Below are 18,839 nucleotides of genomic sequence, written 5' to 3' on the forward strand. Positions count from 1 at the left end.
GGCAAATACTGGTAATGTATTGAGGAAGAATAGCTTCTAAGAAGTTTGCTTAGTCTAACAACTGGAAACACTTGTGTTAAGGCAATGGTTCTGAGAGCATTACTGTCAAAGTTGAATTAAGCACTGCTCAATCTGATGATGTCAGACAGCCTATGGGTGGAGGAGAAGGAATCAAGCACAGAGTCCCCATGGAGATTGATGTCATTTTTGGCTCTTGATAGATTTCCACAGTAATACTGAACAGTTCCATTCCATAAAGATTTTCATTTAGGTGTTATTTAATCTCAAGTCCTCTCATATACTCTAAATTTCTTGAAGTTTTCCAAAGAGTCACTGAATTGAGCTCAAAACATCAACTCGTTCATCTCTGCATAGATGCTCCTGGATTTGCTTGGATTCTCCAGCACTTTCTGTATTTATTTCAGATCTCCAGAATCTGCAGTATTTTAATTTTATAATATTATGTCTCTTTATAATTACACCTAACTTATCAATGAGGTTCTATCTACTACAATCATGCAATACACTACATCTTGTTGTTAAACCAAGTATGCCTTCTCATTAAGATCCAATTGTGGTTTATCCTCTTCCAGTGCTCATTAATTGGACCCATGAATTCATCACAGAAATGATATTGGGCAATATTTTACCCAAACCACAAGCTACCAGTGGTTGTACCATGACCTATGACACAAATTTGCCACAAAGAGAGATCGGAGACTAGATATTTAAAATAGCTTACGTCTGGATCAGAGCAATTCAGCAGGCAATTTGGAGCCCTTGGCTTGTGTGCAAGTTCCCTGCTATGATCCTGACTTGGAACCATTTTGAAAGAGGCCAACTGGGAGTAGCACTGGCAGGTAGCAATTTAAAATCATCAGATTTAATTAAAGGAGCCAATAAAACTCTAATCCCTTGCCAACTGGGATTTCTAGTCAGCAAGTGGGTAACTCACATTGACCTGTACTAGGTGTTGGACTCGGGGGAGCAGGTTTGGACATGGTGGGAAGAGTGCAGGATAGATCAAGCAAGGGGCACAAACAAAGTCTACACTGGCACAAGGTATGTTTTTCTTTCCTTGTGATAATACATGCAACTATTTGTTCCCATAAAAGATACAGGAGTAGAATTAGGCCATTTGGCCCATTGTGTCTACTCTGCTCTTTGATCATGGCTGATTTATTTCTCAACCCCATTCTCCTGCCTTCTCCCTTTAACTTTTGATTCCCTTACTAGTCAAGAACCTGTGTATCTCTGTCTTAAATACATTCAATGACTTGACCTCCATAGCCTTATGTGGCAATGAATTTCACAGATTAAAATATTCTCTAGATGAAAAAAAATCCTCCCATCAAAGTTCTGAAAGGTCATCCCTTCACTAAGTCCTAATCTCTACTCCTAATGGAAACATCTTCCTCACGTCACTCGATCCAGGCCTCTCACTATTCTGTAAGTTTCAATCAGATCCCACCCAGTTTGTCTTTCTGAACTGAAGTTCAGACCCAAAGTCCTTAACCACTCCTCATATGACATTATGGAGTTCATCCCTGGGTTATTCTCATAAACATCCTCTCAACCAACTCCAAAGCCAGCACTTCTTCCCTTAAACATGGGCCCCAAAACTGCCACAACGTTCCAACTGTGGCCTTATACAGCCTCAATAGTACATCTCTGCTCCTGTATTCTAGCCCTCTTGAAATGAATGCTAACATTGCATTTGCCTTCATAATTGCCAACTGAATTTGCTTGTTAATCTGACAAGAATCCTAAACTAGGATTCCCAACTTCCTTGTGCTTCAGACTTCCAAAGTCTTTTCCCATTTAGAAAATAGTCTACGCCTCAATTCTTCTTACATAACCTCACTTTCCCACACTGTATTCCACCTGCCATTTCTTTGCCCACCCTCCTAGCCTGTTCATATCCTTCCAAAGCTTCCCTGCATCTCAATACCACTTGTCCCTCCACCTATCTTTGTGCCATCTGCAAACTTATCATCAGTATCCTCAATTCATTCATCCATGGTTAAAGAATAACATGAATAGTTGTGGTCCAACACTAACCCTACTGAACTCCACTAGTCACCAGCTGCCATTCTGAAAAAGACCCCTTTATCCCTATTCTCTACTTTTTGCAAATTAGTCAATCCTCTATCAATGCCAGTCCGTTGCCCTTAACAGTTTGGGCTCTTATCTTATATAGCAGTCTCTGGTGTGGGACCTTGTCAAAGGCCTTCTGGAAATCCAAACAGGTCATGCCCACTGGCTCTCCTTTGTCTAATTTGCTTGATACATCCTTAAAGAATTCTAACAGATTTATCAGGTGTGACTTCCCCATGTCTTTGTAGATGTTGGGATGCTCTATGTCACCTTCCAAGCAGCAACAACATTCAATCAACTTTCAATTGGCTCTGAAGCAATAAGTCAAGTAACCAGCTGCATTTCCCAAAAGTGAAATAAGAGAGTTTCAGTAATTTCTAAAAATTGTGACCTGTGAATAGACTTCTGATAAAAGATGAACAGGTCAACCTGAATTGAATCTCTTCCCTCACTCTATTTATACCACTTTTTTTTTCAGGGATTCACCTCATGCCACTTCTCAGGTGATAAAGCTGCTCCACTAAAATTGAGATGCAGCTCAAGAACACACATGCGCCCCTTGCATCGCATAAGAGACTTCACAAAGTATTGGATTTTGTAATTCATAAATCCAGTTTCCTATCATAGCTTTTCTTTTGGTATCCATGATTTTTGGGGCAACATGTAAAGTTTAAATATACTGTTTCCTCAAACTGCTGATATCAATATGATAATGAGTTTTTGACTTAGAATTTATTCAGCAATTCATTTGTTCACATGTGCTCTGCCTAGTGGCAGCTCCGTGGCTCATTGGCTGTTGATACTTCAGCCTGAGCTGTTTACTTGATGCTGTCAGAGGTGATCTCCCATCATCTTCCACTCTCAAGAGGATGGGCCAGGAATTAGGTCACAAATCTGCTTTGTCCAATGGGAATTTAACTCGTTCTGTTGGCATTATTCTGAATGACATGTAGTCCAAATGAACTAACCGCCCCCTTCTTCAACATAACAGTGCAATGAATGACCTTTTCAAGACTGGAAGCAAATGGGATGCTGTGCCTGGAAGTGTGGTGGATGCTGGTTCATTTGAAATATACAAGAGGGCACTGGATGGTTATTTAATGTAAACAATGTGCACAGTTAAGGGAGAAGACAGGGGTTTGGTGCGGCTCAATGCAAAATGAGTGGACAGTTAGTGCAACACGATGGGTTGCATGGTCTTCTTTTGGACCATAACGAAAAAAGTAAAGCAAAAGTAGAAGCACAAAAGGATTCAAACTTCCAAGTAGAACACAGCCTGCAAATTTAGAAACTCCGATAAGAACGATTAAAATGTCTTACACTCCAAAAACATGTCTTGAGGGTTTGGATTTATGACTTAGCAAAATGAGAAAATCTACTTACTTGGCTTTGTACTAATTAGAATCTTTTCTCCAGAATGTGGTGGGGTAAATCTATTTTTCTCTGCCAGATCCTCACTGATCCCAAATTCCACAACATCAACTTGAGATAGCGGTACACTCCACTTCAGCAAGTATCTCAGTCCAGAGGGTATTGCACCACTGTTGTCATGGTGGACACTGATAAAGGCAATAAGAAAGTCAAATAGAATCTCAGGTAAATCTAATTACTCATCATGGTAAATCAGAAGCAACATCTGCTGGAAATTGCTTAGTAAACATAAATGACTTTATATGCTAGAAAACAATTAGACCAATTAAGGACAGACAATAAATGTTCACATCATCAGTAACCTCCAACAAGAATGTCAGAAGAGGTTATCAAGGGGTAAATTGAAAAGCAATTTCTGGTATCTATTCACACACAATTAAATACAGAAATTCCAAAGTTCTGTCCAATCTCTTTCACAACCTTTGCCACACCTGTACCTGACCGCGAAATCTATCATTTAACTAAATGAAAAATGTGAAATTGCAGTACCTAGCTACCCGTTTCAATTCATCATGTGTGTTCTGCCTGAAGGTTTCAGCCTGAGCTGTTTTTCTTGGCAACCTCTATCACTGGTGGTTTGTCATACCTTTCATTCCCATGAGCAAGGAGAGGCAATAGGTTCCACGTCTACCTCAGACACCCCCAGCTATCAATTAGATACATACTGAACATGCAACAAGAAGTCTGGATTTTTCCATTCAAGCATATGTGAGTCTTTAATAACAAAATAAGTTGTAATTGCTGTCAATTATTCTCTTGGATATAAATGAGGAGTCTCATTGTGGTGATTTTAATTATGTCAGAGATTTAATTCCTTCAGCTCTGGTTTAATCTTTTAGTTTTATTCTAAACTCTATTTTTCTCTTTCTAAATGATTTAACATAAAAATAAATATAAAACTTAAAGGCTCCTGCTTTAGACTGTATGGGAGAGAAATACATTCGCACAGTGCAACTTCAAATGGCTTAATACAGACAACATCAATTCTCCAGAGGCAGGCAGCACTGTGAGATGCTACCTACATAACTTGCATGGAGTTCAACAATGATATCCAAAGCACTAAAATGTCTTAATGGAGCGAAACCTGAAGAACTGCCTAAGATCGACCTAGGCACGGGAAACAATGACAAACTCTGCCTTATCAACGCTGCAAAGTTCTTCTTATTAATGTCTGGATGTTAGTGCCAAACTTGTCTCACTTTCTGTTGTATTGTGTGATACTACCATTGTGCTAAATGGAACAGACTTTGAACAGATCCAGTAACAAAAGACTGGGCATCCAGGAGGCGGTGTGGGCCATCAACAGCAGCTGAAAACCACCCACATTCTCATTGGTTGACATATCTCCCACTAACATTAACCAAGGGGATTAACCCTAGTTCTGTGGAGAGGGCATTCCAGCAGCAGCAGGGATTCCTAAATTTAGGTGTCAACTTGGTGAAACAATGACACAGGACAAATTGTGCATCAAACAGCAAAAAGCACCAAGTAATCGAGCGAAACAATCCCACAACTGACAGATCAGACCTAAGCTGTGCCATCCTACTGCATCCAGACAGGCATGATGGTAGACAGACAATTAACCAACCCACTGGAGGAGGCTCCACAAATATTCCCTCTTGAAATGAATTGTCTGAAGACTGGCATCAGTGATACTGGAAGAGGAACGAGATGGATCATCTTCTTGGCACTTCTGAATGAAGATTGTTATAAATGTTAAACTTTTGCGCTGATGAACTGGGCTCCTCTGTCGCAATGCTCCAAGGGTGGCCACACCAACGTTTTGCACAGCTGCAACTTGACCTCATGGCTCTGAAACTCAACTCCTCTGCCAATAAAAGCTAACACACCGTATGCCTTCTTAACAACCCTATCAACCTGGGTGGCAACTTTCAAGGATTGATGTACAGGGACACCAAGGTCTCTCTGCTCATCCACACTGCTAAGAATCTTACCATTAGCCCAGTAATCTGTATTCCTGTTAGCCCTTCCAAGTGAATCACCTCTCACTTTTCCGCATTGAACTTTATTTGCCACCTCTCAGCCCAGCTCTGCAGCTTATCTATGTCCCTCTGTAACCTGCAACATCTTTCCACACTGTCCACAACTCCACCAACCTTAGTATCATCCACAAATTTACTAACCTATCCTTCTATGCCCTCATCCAGGTCATTTATAAAAATGAGAAATAGCAGTAGACCTAAAACAGATCCTTGTGGTATATCACTAGTAAATGAACTCCAGGATGAACATTTCCCATCAACCACCACCCTTGGTTTTCTTTCAGCTCGCCAATTTCTGATCCAACCCGCTAAATCACCCTCAATCCCATACTTCCATATTTTCTGCAATAGCTTACTGTGGGGAACCTTGTCAAATGCTTTACTGAAATCCATAAAAATATAATATCAACCACTTTACCCTCATCCACCTGATTGGTCACCTTCTCAAATAATTCAATAAAGTTTGTGAGGCACAACCTACCCTTTAGGGATAGTCAACACTGTTTTGTAATCAGCTTATTCCCTTCCAGATGATTATAAATCCTACCTGTTATAATCCTTTCCAACACTTTACCCATAACCCATTGATGGGTGGCACAGTGGTTAGCACTGCTGCCTCACAGCGCCAGAGATCCGGGTTCAATTCCCGCCTCAGGCGGCTCTCTGTGTGGAGTTTGCACGTTCTCCCCGTGTCTGCATGGGTTTCCTCCGGGTGCTCCGGTTTCCTCCCACACTCCAAAGATGTGCAGGTCAGGTGAATTGGCCGTAGTGTTAGGTAAGGGGTAGATGTAGGATGGGTTGTGCTTCGGCGGGTGCGGTGTGGACTTGTTAGGCCGAAGGGCCTGTTTCCACACTGTAAGTAATCTAATCTAATCTAAACTGAAGTAAGGCTCATTGGTCTATAATTACCAGGTTTGTCCCTACTCCCCTTCTTGGGCAAGGGGACAACATTTGCTATCCTGCAGTCTTCTGTCGACAATGACGATTCAAAGATCAAAGCCAAAAGGCTTTGCAATCTCCTCCCCAGCTTCCCAGGGAATCCTAGGATGAATCCCATCTGTCCCAGGAGACTTCTCTATTTTCACACTCTCCAGAATTGCTAACACCTCCTCCTTATGAACCTCAATCCCGCCTAGTCTACCAGTCTGTATCGCAGTATTCTCCTCAATACTATCTTTTTCCAATATGAATACTGATGAAGAATATTCATTTAGTGCCTCTCCTATCTCCTCTAACTCCATGCACAACTTCCCACTTCTGTCCTTGACTGGCCCTAGTCTTACTTTAGTCATTCTTTTATTCCTGACATACCTATCTTAGGGCTCTCCTTGATCCTACTTGCTAAAGACTTCTCATGTTCTCTCCTGGCTCTTCTCAGCTCTCTCTCTAGGTCCTTCCTGGCTAACTTGTAACTCTCAAGTGCCCTAACCGAGTCTTCACCTCTCATCCTCACATAAGCCTCCTTCTTTCTGTTGACAAGAGATTCAACTTCTTTAGTAAACCACGTTTCCCTCACTCGACCACTTCTTCCCTGCCTGACAGGTACATACTTACCAAGGACACACAGTAGCTGTTCCTTGAACAAGCTCCACATTTCACTTGTGCCCATCCCCTGCAGCTTCCTTCACCATCTTATGCATCCTAAATCTTGCCTAATTGCATTGTAATTGCCTTCCCCCAGCTTTAACTCCTTCCCCGTGGTACATTCCTATCCCTTTCCAGCGTTTCCAGTCAATATTTGGAAAATTAAAGTCACCCATAACAGCTACCCTGTTACTTTCGCTCCTATCCAGAATAACCTCTATCTCACTGGAACTTTTTGGGGGTCTATAGAAAACTCCTCTCAGAGTGACCTCACCTTTCCTGTTTCTAATTTCAGCCCACACTACTTTAGAAGATGAGTCCTCATTAAATATTCTTTCTGCCACCATAATATTGTCCTTGACTAACAATGCCATACCTCCCCCTCTTTTACCACCTTCCCTGATCTTACTGAAACATCTTAACCCCAGAACCTGCAACAACCATTCCTGTCCCCGCTCTACCATGTCTCTGAAATGGCCACAACATCAAAGTCTCAGGTACCAACCCTTGCTACAAGTTCATCCACCTTATTCTGGAAGTTCCTGGCATTGAAGTAGACACACTTCAAACCACCTTCCTTCCTGCTTGCCAGTACACTCTTGCAACCATGAAACCTTATTTATGACCTCACTAATCTCAACCTCCTGTATACTGAATCTACAATTCAGGTTCTCATCCCCCTGCTGAATTAGTTTAAACTCTCCTGAAGAGCATTAGCAAATTTCCACCACCACCCCACCCTGGGAAATTGGTACCCCCCTGGTTCAGATGTAGACCACCCTGTTTGTAGATGTCCCGCCTACCCAGATGAGGCTCAATTATCCAAGTATCCAAATCCCTCCCTCCTGCACCACCCCTGTGGCCATGTGTTCAACTCCTCTCTCTCTCTATCCTTCATCTTGCTGGCACATGGCATGGTTAACAAACCAGAGATGACAACTCTGTTCTAGCTCTATGCTTCCACCCTAGCCCTCTGAGTTTCTACCTTAAATCCCCATCTCTTCTCCTACCTATGTCGCTGGTGCCTATGTGGACCATGACTTGAGGCCTTATAAACAATATCCCTACCTCTGAGCCAGAAGGCCTGGCTTCAAGACCCATCTGCTTTAGAGGTATGTAATAATATCCCTGAAGAAGTTGAGTAAAGTAAGTATAACTGGTCCAAAAAAAAAAATGAGATTCAGAAGGTCTCATCAGTCTAGAGACTGGATTTGAGCTGGCTGATCACAGCCTGTGTACAGTGCACATGTAAATAAAAGATGACTTGGTGATGGGTTACCAGCCTCTCTGCAGTTATTTCATCTAATAAAACAAGAATTAATGGGAATTAGGGGGAAAACTGTCTGCCGGTTGGAGTCAACCTAGCACTAAGGAATAATTGAGGGGTCAGTTACCTCAGATCTAGACACACTGCAGGAGGTTTGTCAGGTCCTAGGCCCACGTATTTCCAGATGTGTCATCAATGACCTTACCCCCATAAGGTCAGAAGTGAAGACGTTTGCTGGTAATTGCACCATGTCCACCATTTGTGACCCCTCAGATTCCAAAGCAGTCCACGTTCAAATGTAGCAAGCTGTGGACAGTATCCAGACTTGGGCTGACAAGTGGCAAGTAACATTCATGCCTCAAGTGCTGGGAATGACCATCTCCAAAAAAAGAAAGAGAATCTAACCATTGCTCCTTGACATTCAATGGCATTATCATCACTCAATCCCCCATTTTCAACCTACTAGGGGTTACCATTGGCCAGAAATTGAATTATAAATACTGTGGCTACACGAGCTGACGACAAACCAGAACCAGTGATGACATACTCTCCATTTGCCTGAATGAGTACAGCTCCAACAACACTCAAGAATCTTGACACCATTCAGGGCAAAGCAACTCCCTTGATTGACACCATGCCCAAAAACATCCAATTCCTCCATCACTGATCATCTACAGGATTCCCTACAGACATTCACCAAGACTCCTTGACAGAACCTTCCAGATCCCAGACCATTATCTAGAAACAGAAAGGCTGTAGATACTTGTGAATACCCTCACCTGCAACTTTAAGCAACTCACTATCTTGACCTTAGAAACATATTATTGTTCATTCACCATCTTTGGGTCAGTATCCTGGAACTCCCACCCTAACAGTAGTAGTGTCTACAACCAATTGAACTGAAGCAGTTCAAGAAGGCAGCTCATCTCCACCTTCTCAAGTGCAGTTAGAAATGAGTAATAATTGTGGACCCAGGGAGCATAGCCCACATTCCTTGAATGAATTAAAATCAGCAGTGACCTTTGACAGTGCCTGCCCCTGGTAAATGATGGAAGCCGACATTGTAGTGCTTGAAACATTGCTGTACAACAAATTACCAAAAGGCACCTCCCTCAGTGAAGATTCTTCAATCTGGTTGGTTCAGGAAATAGACTTTTGTTTGGTTTGGTCACATAGGAGCTCGCTTCCTTTTCAGGACACTAATATGATTGCCCTGTAACACAAACTGCAGTGCTAAAGCCCACACACATTCTCTGTGCATAGCAAGTGACATTCACCTGTCACAGACTTTAAAATCCAGATCAATATTTTCAACAGGAATATCACACCCTAAAGAAGTGTTGTTTCCAGTAATTTTACATCAAAACTATATGACGATATTAATATTAAAAAAGTATTCATTTAAAATGATTTAATCAAAACTGTTAGCCACAGATTTTTCATACTACAAACCAATAGTCTGATTTGATCACACAAAAGCTAAAATCTATAGAGAGGCTAATGATTGATCTCATGACAGCAGAATTATACTTCTCTTCCATGATTGTATTATTAAATAAACATACAGGGCTATATTTAGTCAACACAAACCAGCAGGAAGCAAAAACACTTGACTGAAAATCAGACATTCCTTGTTGTAACTCCTCCATTTATAATAACACCTTTTTTCAACATGACAAAAAACACAGTATTTTACAGAACCAGATTTAATTATAATTTGGCACATGTCAATACTGGGGTAGGTCTAAATTTTCACAAATTTATCTTACTTAGTGACCCTACATGCTCTACACAAAACCAGAATAATTGTGCTAGCTTACAAAATGTTTTGATTAATTGATTAAAATCATAGAATCTCTACAGTGTGGAAGCAGGCCATTTGGCCTATCAGGTCCACACCAACCCTCTGAAGAGCATCTCACCCAGATCCACTCCCCCCAACTCTATCCCTGTAATCCTGTATTCCCCGTAGCTAATCTTGGTTCTATTCCACCCTCAAGTGACTGTTCATGTGATGTTTGCACATTCTCCATGTCTGTGTCGGTTTCTTCCCACAGTCCAAAGATGTCCAGGTAAGGTGAATTGGCCATGCTGAATTGTCCATAGTGGACAGGGATGTGCAGGCTAGGTGAGTTAGCCATGGGATAGGGTGTGGGGATTTATCTGGTTGGGATGTTCTTTGGAGGTCAGTGTGGACTCAATGAGCCGAATGGCCTGCTTCCACACTAGAGGGATTCTATGATAGAGCACACCTTTGATCAGCATTAGAAACAGAAAGTGGAGAAAATCAGTAGGTCTGGGATCTGTGGCAAGAGAAAGATTTAATGTTTCAAATCCAATTCTGGCAATGTGATGGGTTTAATGTTGTTCAAAATGGGGGGGAGGGACAGATGGAGCAAAAGGGAAGGACAGTTTGAGTACCTCAGGCTTCTTGAAATGGTTGTTTTAACTCACTTATTGTTTTTAGCTGCTTACTTTTTGGAATAATGTCATACATTCTGGAGGTGAAGTAAGAACAGCTGATTGCAAAGATATTGCTGAAACCTCATATCATGTCATTAAAAAGATGGCCATAATCATAAAACTTAAATGTTGGATGTCTGAGTTCCAGCTGGACAGCACAACTGAATGATGAGCTTGTGTCACAGGATTAACACTTAAACAACAATATTTCCAGAAATAGACATTATTAAACAATGAAGCTGCAGCTTCTTCAGTGGCTTAAATCACTAAAGGCGATGCCAGCCATACTGAGACACACAGACCAGAATGACCTCAAATTCCATGGCTATTCCAATCTGAATTAACTGATCTTAGTCAGAATTTCTGTGTCTGCCTGCAACAGCTTGGGACTTTGGGACATCATTTAGAAGTTCAGCCAAGCTTCCAAATCCTCAAGACTAACAGCCTCTGGTGTGTGGCTTGGATAAAATCAAGTTTAGTTGTCCTACATGATCAACTATCCATATTATTTTTCTCTGATTCCTTATGAAGAATAGCTACTAAAGGGCTTCCATAAATAGATGGAGTTCGTGCATATAACTGAAAATAGCTCGAGGTGAGATTTTGGAGAAGGGATTGATAATAATAAGTAGATAAAAAAGTTCATTCGAAACAATCTGTCCCCAAGGTATAGGGTTCATTTGTTTTCATCAGCACTCATTTATATAAAAAGAATTCTCACATAGGTTGCGAGTGTCATTTGTTGTTCAACCTTAAATTGTCCTTAAACAGAGTGGATTGTTAGGCTATTTCCGATTTCTCCACCTCCTGATGCTGCCTGGCTTGCTGTGTTCTTTCAGCCTCCTGCTCGTCTCCTTTGGATTCCAGCATCTGCAGTTTATTTTTGTCTGTAAGGCTATGTCAAAGGGCAGTTACAAGTCAACCATACTGTTGTCAGTCTGGAGTCACATGTGCACCAGACCAAGTAAAGCTGGCACATTTCTTTTCCTGAAGGGCTTTCATGAACCAAATGGTTGGCTTTTAATTCCAGAATTCCAAGTTCAAATTTTACCAAATACCTTGGTGGGATTTGGACCCATGTTTTCAGAATCTAAAGCTCTGTATTATTAATTCAGTGACGTTATCACTGTGTGTCACTTCCCCCACAATATTGTTAGCTAATCATCTGTCTACCAACAGATATTCAGTTCTTGCAGTAAATCAACCTCATTGTTGGGCAATTGTAAATCATGGACATGTAACACAGTTTTGCCTTAATAAAGTCTAACCTATCCTAAAACAAACTGATATGTCTGCTAAGACTTCACAAAGCAATTACACCATTTGAACAACCAAAAATGTTGCATTCAGGAAAATATGTTTAAAACTTTGTAACCTTTGTGTTTTTTAGAGCTACAAGATATTTAAAATGCATCTGAGAGGTTTCCAGGCTCACTGACATAACTGGGAGTAAATAAGGAGCTGCTAATCACTGAGCTAGATCCTGATACAATAACATCCAAAAACAGCAGAGCAAATTAGCAACTATGAGTGACCAGTAACAAAACCTAAAACTTTCAAAAGACTTCTTGATATTCATTCAAATAAGCAAGGAAGCTTCTCACCAAGGGAATCCTCTCTGAATGTTTCTGCAGGCATTCTTGGCTATTATTCATTTTTCTATCTGACATGAAGTGAAAGTTTGCAAATGTACAACATTAGCATTTGATGTTTCCTTGCTTCAAGAACTGAAGCTTGAATCTTTCTGTAGTGAGCAAGTAGGCACATCACTCCTGTGAAACAACTCGATATGTAGAAAAAGTGAGCTAAGGTTGAATAACTGATAGAGATCTCAGTTTAATCAGTTAAGGAACTGATGGAAACAACATCAAACTTTCCAGGGGAGACAAGGAAGCTTCTGATGAGCAAAAATGAAAGTTGGAACTTGGTGAGAATTATGGGAGAGGAGGGGCAGCAGTGGTCATGTTACTAAAATAGTTTTGAGGGTCACAGCTTTTAGAGAAACAGCAACGTTGCTCACATTCCAATTTTTACGCAGAAATTGAATAAGTAAAGATAGTAACCATCACACTAATATTATGCAAGATGTGAGATTTAGTATATACATTTTGCTGTACATACCGGGAGCTGACTGTAGCACACATAAGAACATCATTTAACATGAACAGACGTCGCTCTTTGGTTTTCACAATCTCTCCTTTCTCAGTGTAAACAGTTTCCACCATGTCATCTGACCTTATGAGGTATCTGTTTCCACTACGAAGAAGCTGTAACAATACAAAAGTGGGGCATAACTGACTAATACAGATCAACTGCAGAAAGCATATGCTAAAACACCAGGCAAAAGATTCATCGAGCTGAACGTCACTCAAAAACAACAGTCAGAACGTGCTCAAGGAGACCACCGCACGGATGCTTCATTAAGACATCTTGGATCCCCAGGTTGTGCTCGGTTCCTTGCTGCAAGAGCAAGCTGATAGCAAGTCAAAGGGGAAATCTGGGTTTCAGTGAATTACAGGACTATGAATGTCATCTTCACTAATTCGATTTAAGGGTTGAAGAAGTTACAGAGGAATGACAGAGCAGACAGGGGAGTTGGAGACAAGTAAGGCACAACAGAGAAAGGAAGATTGGATCAAGAGGAAAAAAAAACAAAGGAAGGATATGAAAAACAGAATTTTAAAAATTCCTAACAAGCGACTTACCTTACAAGAATGAGTTTGAAATATTCAATACTTTCAATTTCTGGACCAGACAGCTTGGTCGCCATTGCAGTAGAAATGATCATGTTTTTTAAAGGAGTATTTAATTGCTAAATGTATCTTTCTGTGTCAAGTCTAATGGACAACTAATTACAAATCTAACAACTTCTTCGAATAACAGAAAGGAGGAGAGTGAGAGGCTGTGAGTGCAAACAGTACAACAGTGTAAAACAATTAGCAAGACTCCGTGATTTAGAGCTCATTGTGAATCTCTTAATTGCCTGAATGTGCTGTTCCTTTTTGCATTAATTGCTGTGTGTGTCTTCGACACATATCTACTTTTCTAGCGATGTGAAACAGCTAAATAATCAAGGCACATTGTTGTGATACAAAAAATTCACTGAATGTTTCAAAAGACTGTTGATCTAAACTTTCTTCCTGGGAGCAACTTGGAAGTTAGACTTTAACATCCCAATAGCCTACCCATTTGTCTGATATCTAGCCACATCTGAATATCCTCCTAAGTTCACTAGAACATACCCAAGTGTAAAACATGTATCTACCAGTGTAATCAATCATGGTCCAAAAACAGCAACAAACTCAAATCTGTATATTGCTTTTTTAAGTTACAATTATTCATGCATATCAGCTTGTGCACAAATCTGGAAATATTAATTTTTAATGAATTTGTAAAAATACAAATGGCACGAAAAAGCAGGAATGACACAGAAAATATAGATCAGAGCTCAGTGAGGTTAAAGCTAAAGTAAACCTTCAAACAATAACCATAAAACACCAAAACGATTTTTAGTGTTAAGTAAAAGCAAACAGAATTGGAGGACACATACTTCAAAGCTTTTCTGGCTTGGCCAGTTTTACGGAAGGCATATTGTTTAAGCAGTCTGATGAGTGGGAGAAAATTGACTTAGGAGAGTTGGGTTGATTAGTCATGATTTGGAGGTGCCGGTGTTGGACTGGGGTGTACAAAGTTAAAAATCACACAACACCAGGTTCTAGTCCAATAGGTTTATTTGGAAGCACGAGCTTTCACAGCATTGATCCTTCATCAACCACCTGATGAAGGAGTAGTGCTCTTAAAGCTAGTGTTTCCAAATAAACCTGTTGGACTATAACCTGATATTGTGTGATTTTTAACTGGGTTGATTAGGTAACTCATTTGTGGCCAATCTTTTAAACCAGGCATTTAGCTTGTGTCCACTTCACACGAACTGGATGGGATACATGGAAAGATGTGGAGAGAAGTGAGAATGTGAAAAGTAGGGGCTGTGGATGTAATTTTCCACACCTTCCACACCACTGGGGCATTGGCAAACAAGCCGAGAATTTCAAATCTGACATCCTTGTTTAAAAAAGGGTGCAAGGATAAAATTGGGAAATACAGTCCAGTCAGTTTAACTTCAGCAGTGGGAAAACTTTGTGAAACAATAACCTTGAACAAAATTAACTTTCATTGAGATAAGTGCAGATTAATTATAGAAAAACAGGAAGGGTTTGTTGAAGGTACGTTGTCACACGTTTGATAAAGATTATGCAGTCAATGGGTTTACATGAATTTCCAAGAGGCATTTAATTAAAAAGTACACATAATCGATTTGCCAGCAAACTTGAAGCATAATAGATTCAATTTTTTTCTTGGCTGTATTAATGGCTGAGACTTGGATTGTCTGGGCACAATTCCAAAACTTGGAGATGATACAAAACTTGGAAGCATTGAGAAATATGAGGATTGTCTGGAACTTCAAAGGCAGGCAAACTGAAGGAATGTGAAAGGCATGTGAAAGGTAAAATTTAGTGTGAAACGGATCTTTTTTAAAATATATTTTTATTGAAAAATAGGTTTTTAAAATATTACAACAAATATAAAATACAATTCAAAACAATGTAAAGAAAGAACACCAAAAAAACCCAAAATACTCTCATGTACAAATGTATAAATATGTATTAAAAAACCCAACTAACTTGACTAAATAAATAACAAACTAATAATAAATAATAATAATACAGCTCAGCCAAGCAAAAACGCTAACACTTGAATATCGAGACCATTAATTTTTATCTATTCATATGTTTGCAGTCCCCTCTCTCTGGATATTGGACTCAAAGCACAATTGTTAAGGCTATATAAAAGCTCTTATTAGTGTGGGAGACAAATCTGTGTTCAGGTATTCCAAAAAGGGCAGCCATGTCTGACAGAGGTTCTCAGTTTTGTGCTGTATCACATTTGTGAGAAAATCCAAGGGGCTATGCTCCATAACATTCTTCTGCCTAACCCGACAGGCCCAGGGGATTTTTGGATACCCAACCTAACAAGGTATTCTTTCTTGCGCAGAAAGTAAGGATGTTGAAAATTTTTTCTTATGCGCATCTACAGGGAACACACTGGCAGGCCAAGAGGAGGAGAGATTGAGAGCTTCTCCATCTTACATTGAAAATCTCCTCCATTGCACCTGCCACAGCACTCCAGTATGTTTGAAGCCTAGCACAGGACCAGAGACAATGGGTAAGAGTGCCCGTACAAACCTTATAGTTGGGACATGTTGAAGATACCCCTGGTTTAAATTTTGACAAATAATCCGGAGCCAAGTGGACCCTGTGGAGAATCTTCAACTGTAAAGCATGGGTCTTATTGCAAATTGATATCTTTCTTGGGTTTTCCCAAATATCTTCTCATGTCTCTGAGGAGACCTCAATGCCTAGCTCTCTCTCCCACACCCTGCAGAGTCGATCAAACTCATCTCTGGGGCCGCCCCCTCAATTGATGATATAAAGTGCTGACAGAAAGTGTACTCTTAGCACTGAGCACTCTCCTCTCTATGTTGGATTTGTAGAGATCAGTCAAAAGTGTAGTCTTTTTTTGAATAAAATCCCTAACTTGAAAAAAATAAAAGAAGTCCCTGTTAGATAGCTCGTATTTCCGTGCTGACTAATAAAAGGACATTATTGAGTCTCCCTCAAATAAATCACCCATGCAAGACGCACCCCGAGCTGCCCAATGTTTGAATCCTGAATCCATAATCCCCAGTTGAAAACCCGGTATACCCACTATAGGTGCAAGAAAAGATGTTTTGCCAATATTGCCTTCCCTCTGCTAAATTGCTGTCCATGCTTTAGCAATATTGGTAACTATTGGGTTATGGCAATATTCCTTAACTGTCCTCATTTTGTCCAAAAACAGCAAGCTAGTAAGGGGACACCTTGCCGGAGAGGTTTCGATATCTAACCATATTGAAAGAGATTCCCCACAAGCCCCATCACTTGCATAAGATAAAAGTGAGCTTAGTTGGTAGTTATTTAATGTCCGCAAGATCCACTCCCCAACAGTCTGTGAGGCAATTGCACTTTAGTTAATTTAATAAGGGACCACTTACAATGCCAAATAAAATAGATGAACCAGCCATTCAGTCCCTGAACGTTTGCTTATCAAAAATCAGGGGGTGCAGATGGATAAGGTACAACAAACAGGGGAGAATATTCATCTTGATAAGCACTATCTGATCTAACCATGAGACTGGAAGTGTCTTCCATCTTTGAACAAAATTAGCTTTAAACAACCAATCAAGAACTGGAGAGATGAATATGGCCAAATACATAAAGCCCTCCTGTGACCACTTGAATGGGAATCGAGATTCACCCTCTAGATCTAGTACCTCTGTAAGACCACCCATAGGTTAGCCTCTGATTTTGCAAAATTAATTTTGTACCCCAAAAAGGTACCAAATGAACTGAATCATTGTATCCAGTGAGCTAGCTCAAACACTGGATTTGACAAAAAAAAGAGGACATCATCCACCTACAATGAAATCTTACATAATTTTGACCCCACTTCTGGAGCCGATATATTGGGATCCCTGCGAATGGCCTCCGCCATTGTTTCAATCTCCAATGTAAAAACCAGTGGCAAAAGGGGTCAGCCCTGCCGGCTGCCTCTAAAAATGTTAAAGTTGCTTGATCATACCCCATTGGTGATGACTGCAGCGAGAGGGTCACCGTAGAGAACCTTTACCTATCTTATAAAGACTTCACCCAAACCAAACCACTCCAGAGTATATAAAAAGATACAGCCACTCAACTCAGTTAAATGCCTTCTCTGCATCTAGAGAAATCACCAATCCCTGCTTGAATTACATAAAGCAGTCTTCTAACATTATTGAAGGATCTGTGGCCTTTATGAAGACCGCCTGGTCCTCTTTAACAATAAAAGGTAACACAATCTCCAGCCTTAATGCAAGAGTCCTTCAGAAAATTTTAAAGTCAAACTTTAAGAGTGAAACGGGCCTGTAAGAAACACAGTCCTCCGGGACCTTCCCTTTTAAAAGAATAAGCAAAATATTGGCTTCTCTTAGAGACGGTGGGAGACGATCATGACTGTATGAGTCATTGAACATGTTGAACATCGGGCCTGACAATATGCTTATAAATTCCTCATAGAATTCGCTGGGAAGTCCAACAGGACTGGGCACCATTCCACTCTGAGGTTGCTTCACAGCCTCCTGCACCTCTTGCTTTGATACGTGGGCAGTGAGAAAAGACTCTTTCCATCTTGGTCCACTCCTCCTCACAACCCTCAGATTGGTATAATTCAGAGTAAAATCTCTGGAATACCACATTAATCTTTTTGAAATCACATGTTAGGTTCCCTGCCCCTTCCCTAATCGATGTAATGGCTTGAGGGGCACGCCTTTTCCAGCCGAGATATATAACGTATAACCTTTGCTTTGTGAAAGTAAGTTCCTTCTTTGCTGTCTGCGTGAGCACAGAATTCAGTGCAGACCATAGCACCATAATCCACTGTAGCTTGGCCAACAAGGGGCCGTCAGTAAATCTTCTCGGTTGCCTTCAACCATGCTTCGAGGAGATGTTGCTGCTTGCCCTTCTGCCACTTCCTACTGGCAGAGTAGGAAATAATTAACCCCCTGGCATAGGCTTTGGCAGTTTCCCAAAGAATGGCTACTAACCGAGCCTGAGTTAATTTCTAGGAACACCCAAAATTCCTTAGAGAAGTACTCCACAAACTTAAAGATAAAGGGATCCATTTGCCCATGCCCATAACATTGTTAATCTTAACCAAGAGGTACACTGGAGCATGATTGGAAATGGTAATATTACTAACCGTACAAGATGCCACCAAGTCCAGGGTTGCCACGGGGGTCAGAAAATAAATCAATCCTGGTGTGACATCTGTGTGGATTGGAAAGAAAATTGAAATCCCTGCTTGTGGGGTGGAGGCGCCTCTAGACGCCCACCAACCCTAACTCCACACACAGATTCCAC

At 40.7% G+C, this 18,839-nt stretch overlaps 1 protein-coding gene across 2 annotated transcripts in view; it reads right to left on the reverse strand.

Annotated features, from left to right (window-relative positions):
- Positions 1–18,839, reverse strand: part of arhgef10 (Rho guanine nucleotide exchange factor (GEF) 10) — a 278,827-nt gene that overhangs the window by 115,218 nt on the left and 144,770 nt on the right. For both annotated transcript variants that reach the window (XM_072560748.1, XM_072560758.1), the window contains exons 17-18: positions 12,967–13,112; positions 3,481–3,656 (exon numbers count right to left, since the gene is read on the reverse strand). In XM_072560748.1, coding sequence (XP_072416849.1) covers positions 3,481–3,656; positions 12,967–13,112 — 322 coding nt within the window. The remainder of the gene's footprint in view (positions 1–3,480; positions 3,657–12,966; positions 13,113–18,839) is intronic.

The sequence above is a fragment of the Chiloscyllium punctatum genome, chromosome 3, assembly GCF_047496795.1.
Source record: "Chiloscyllium punctatum isolate Juve2018m chromosome 3, sChiPun1.3, whole genome shotgun sequence".
Taxonomy (NCBI): domain Eukaryota; kingdom Metazoa; phylum Chordata; class Chondrichthyes; order Orectolobiformes; family Hemiscylliidae; genus Chiloscyllium; species Chiloscyllium punctatum.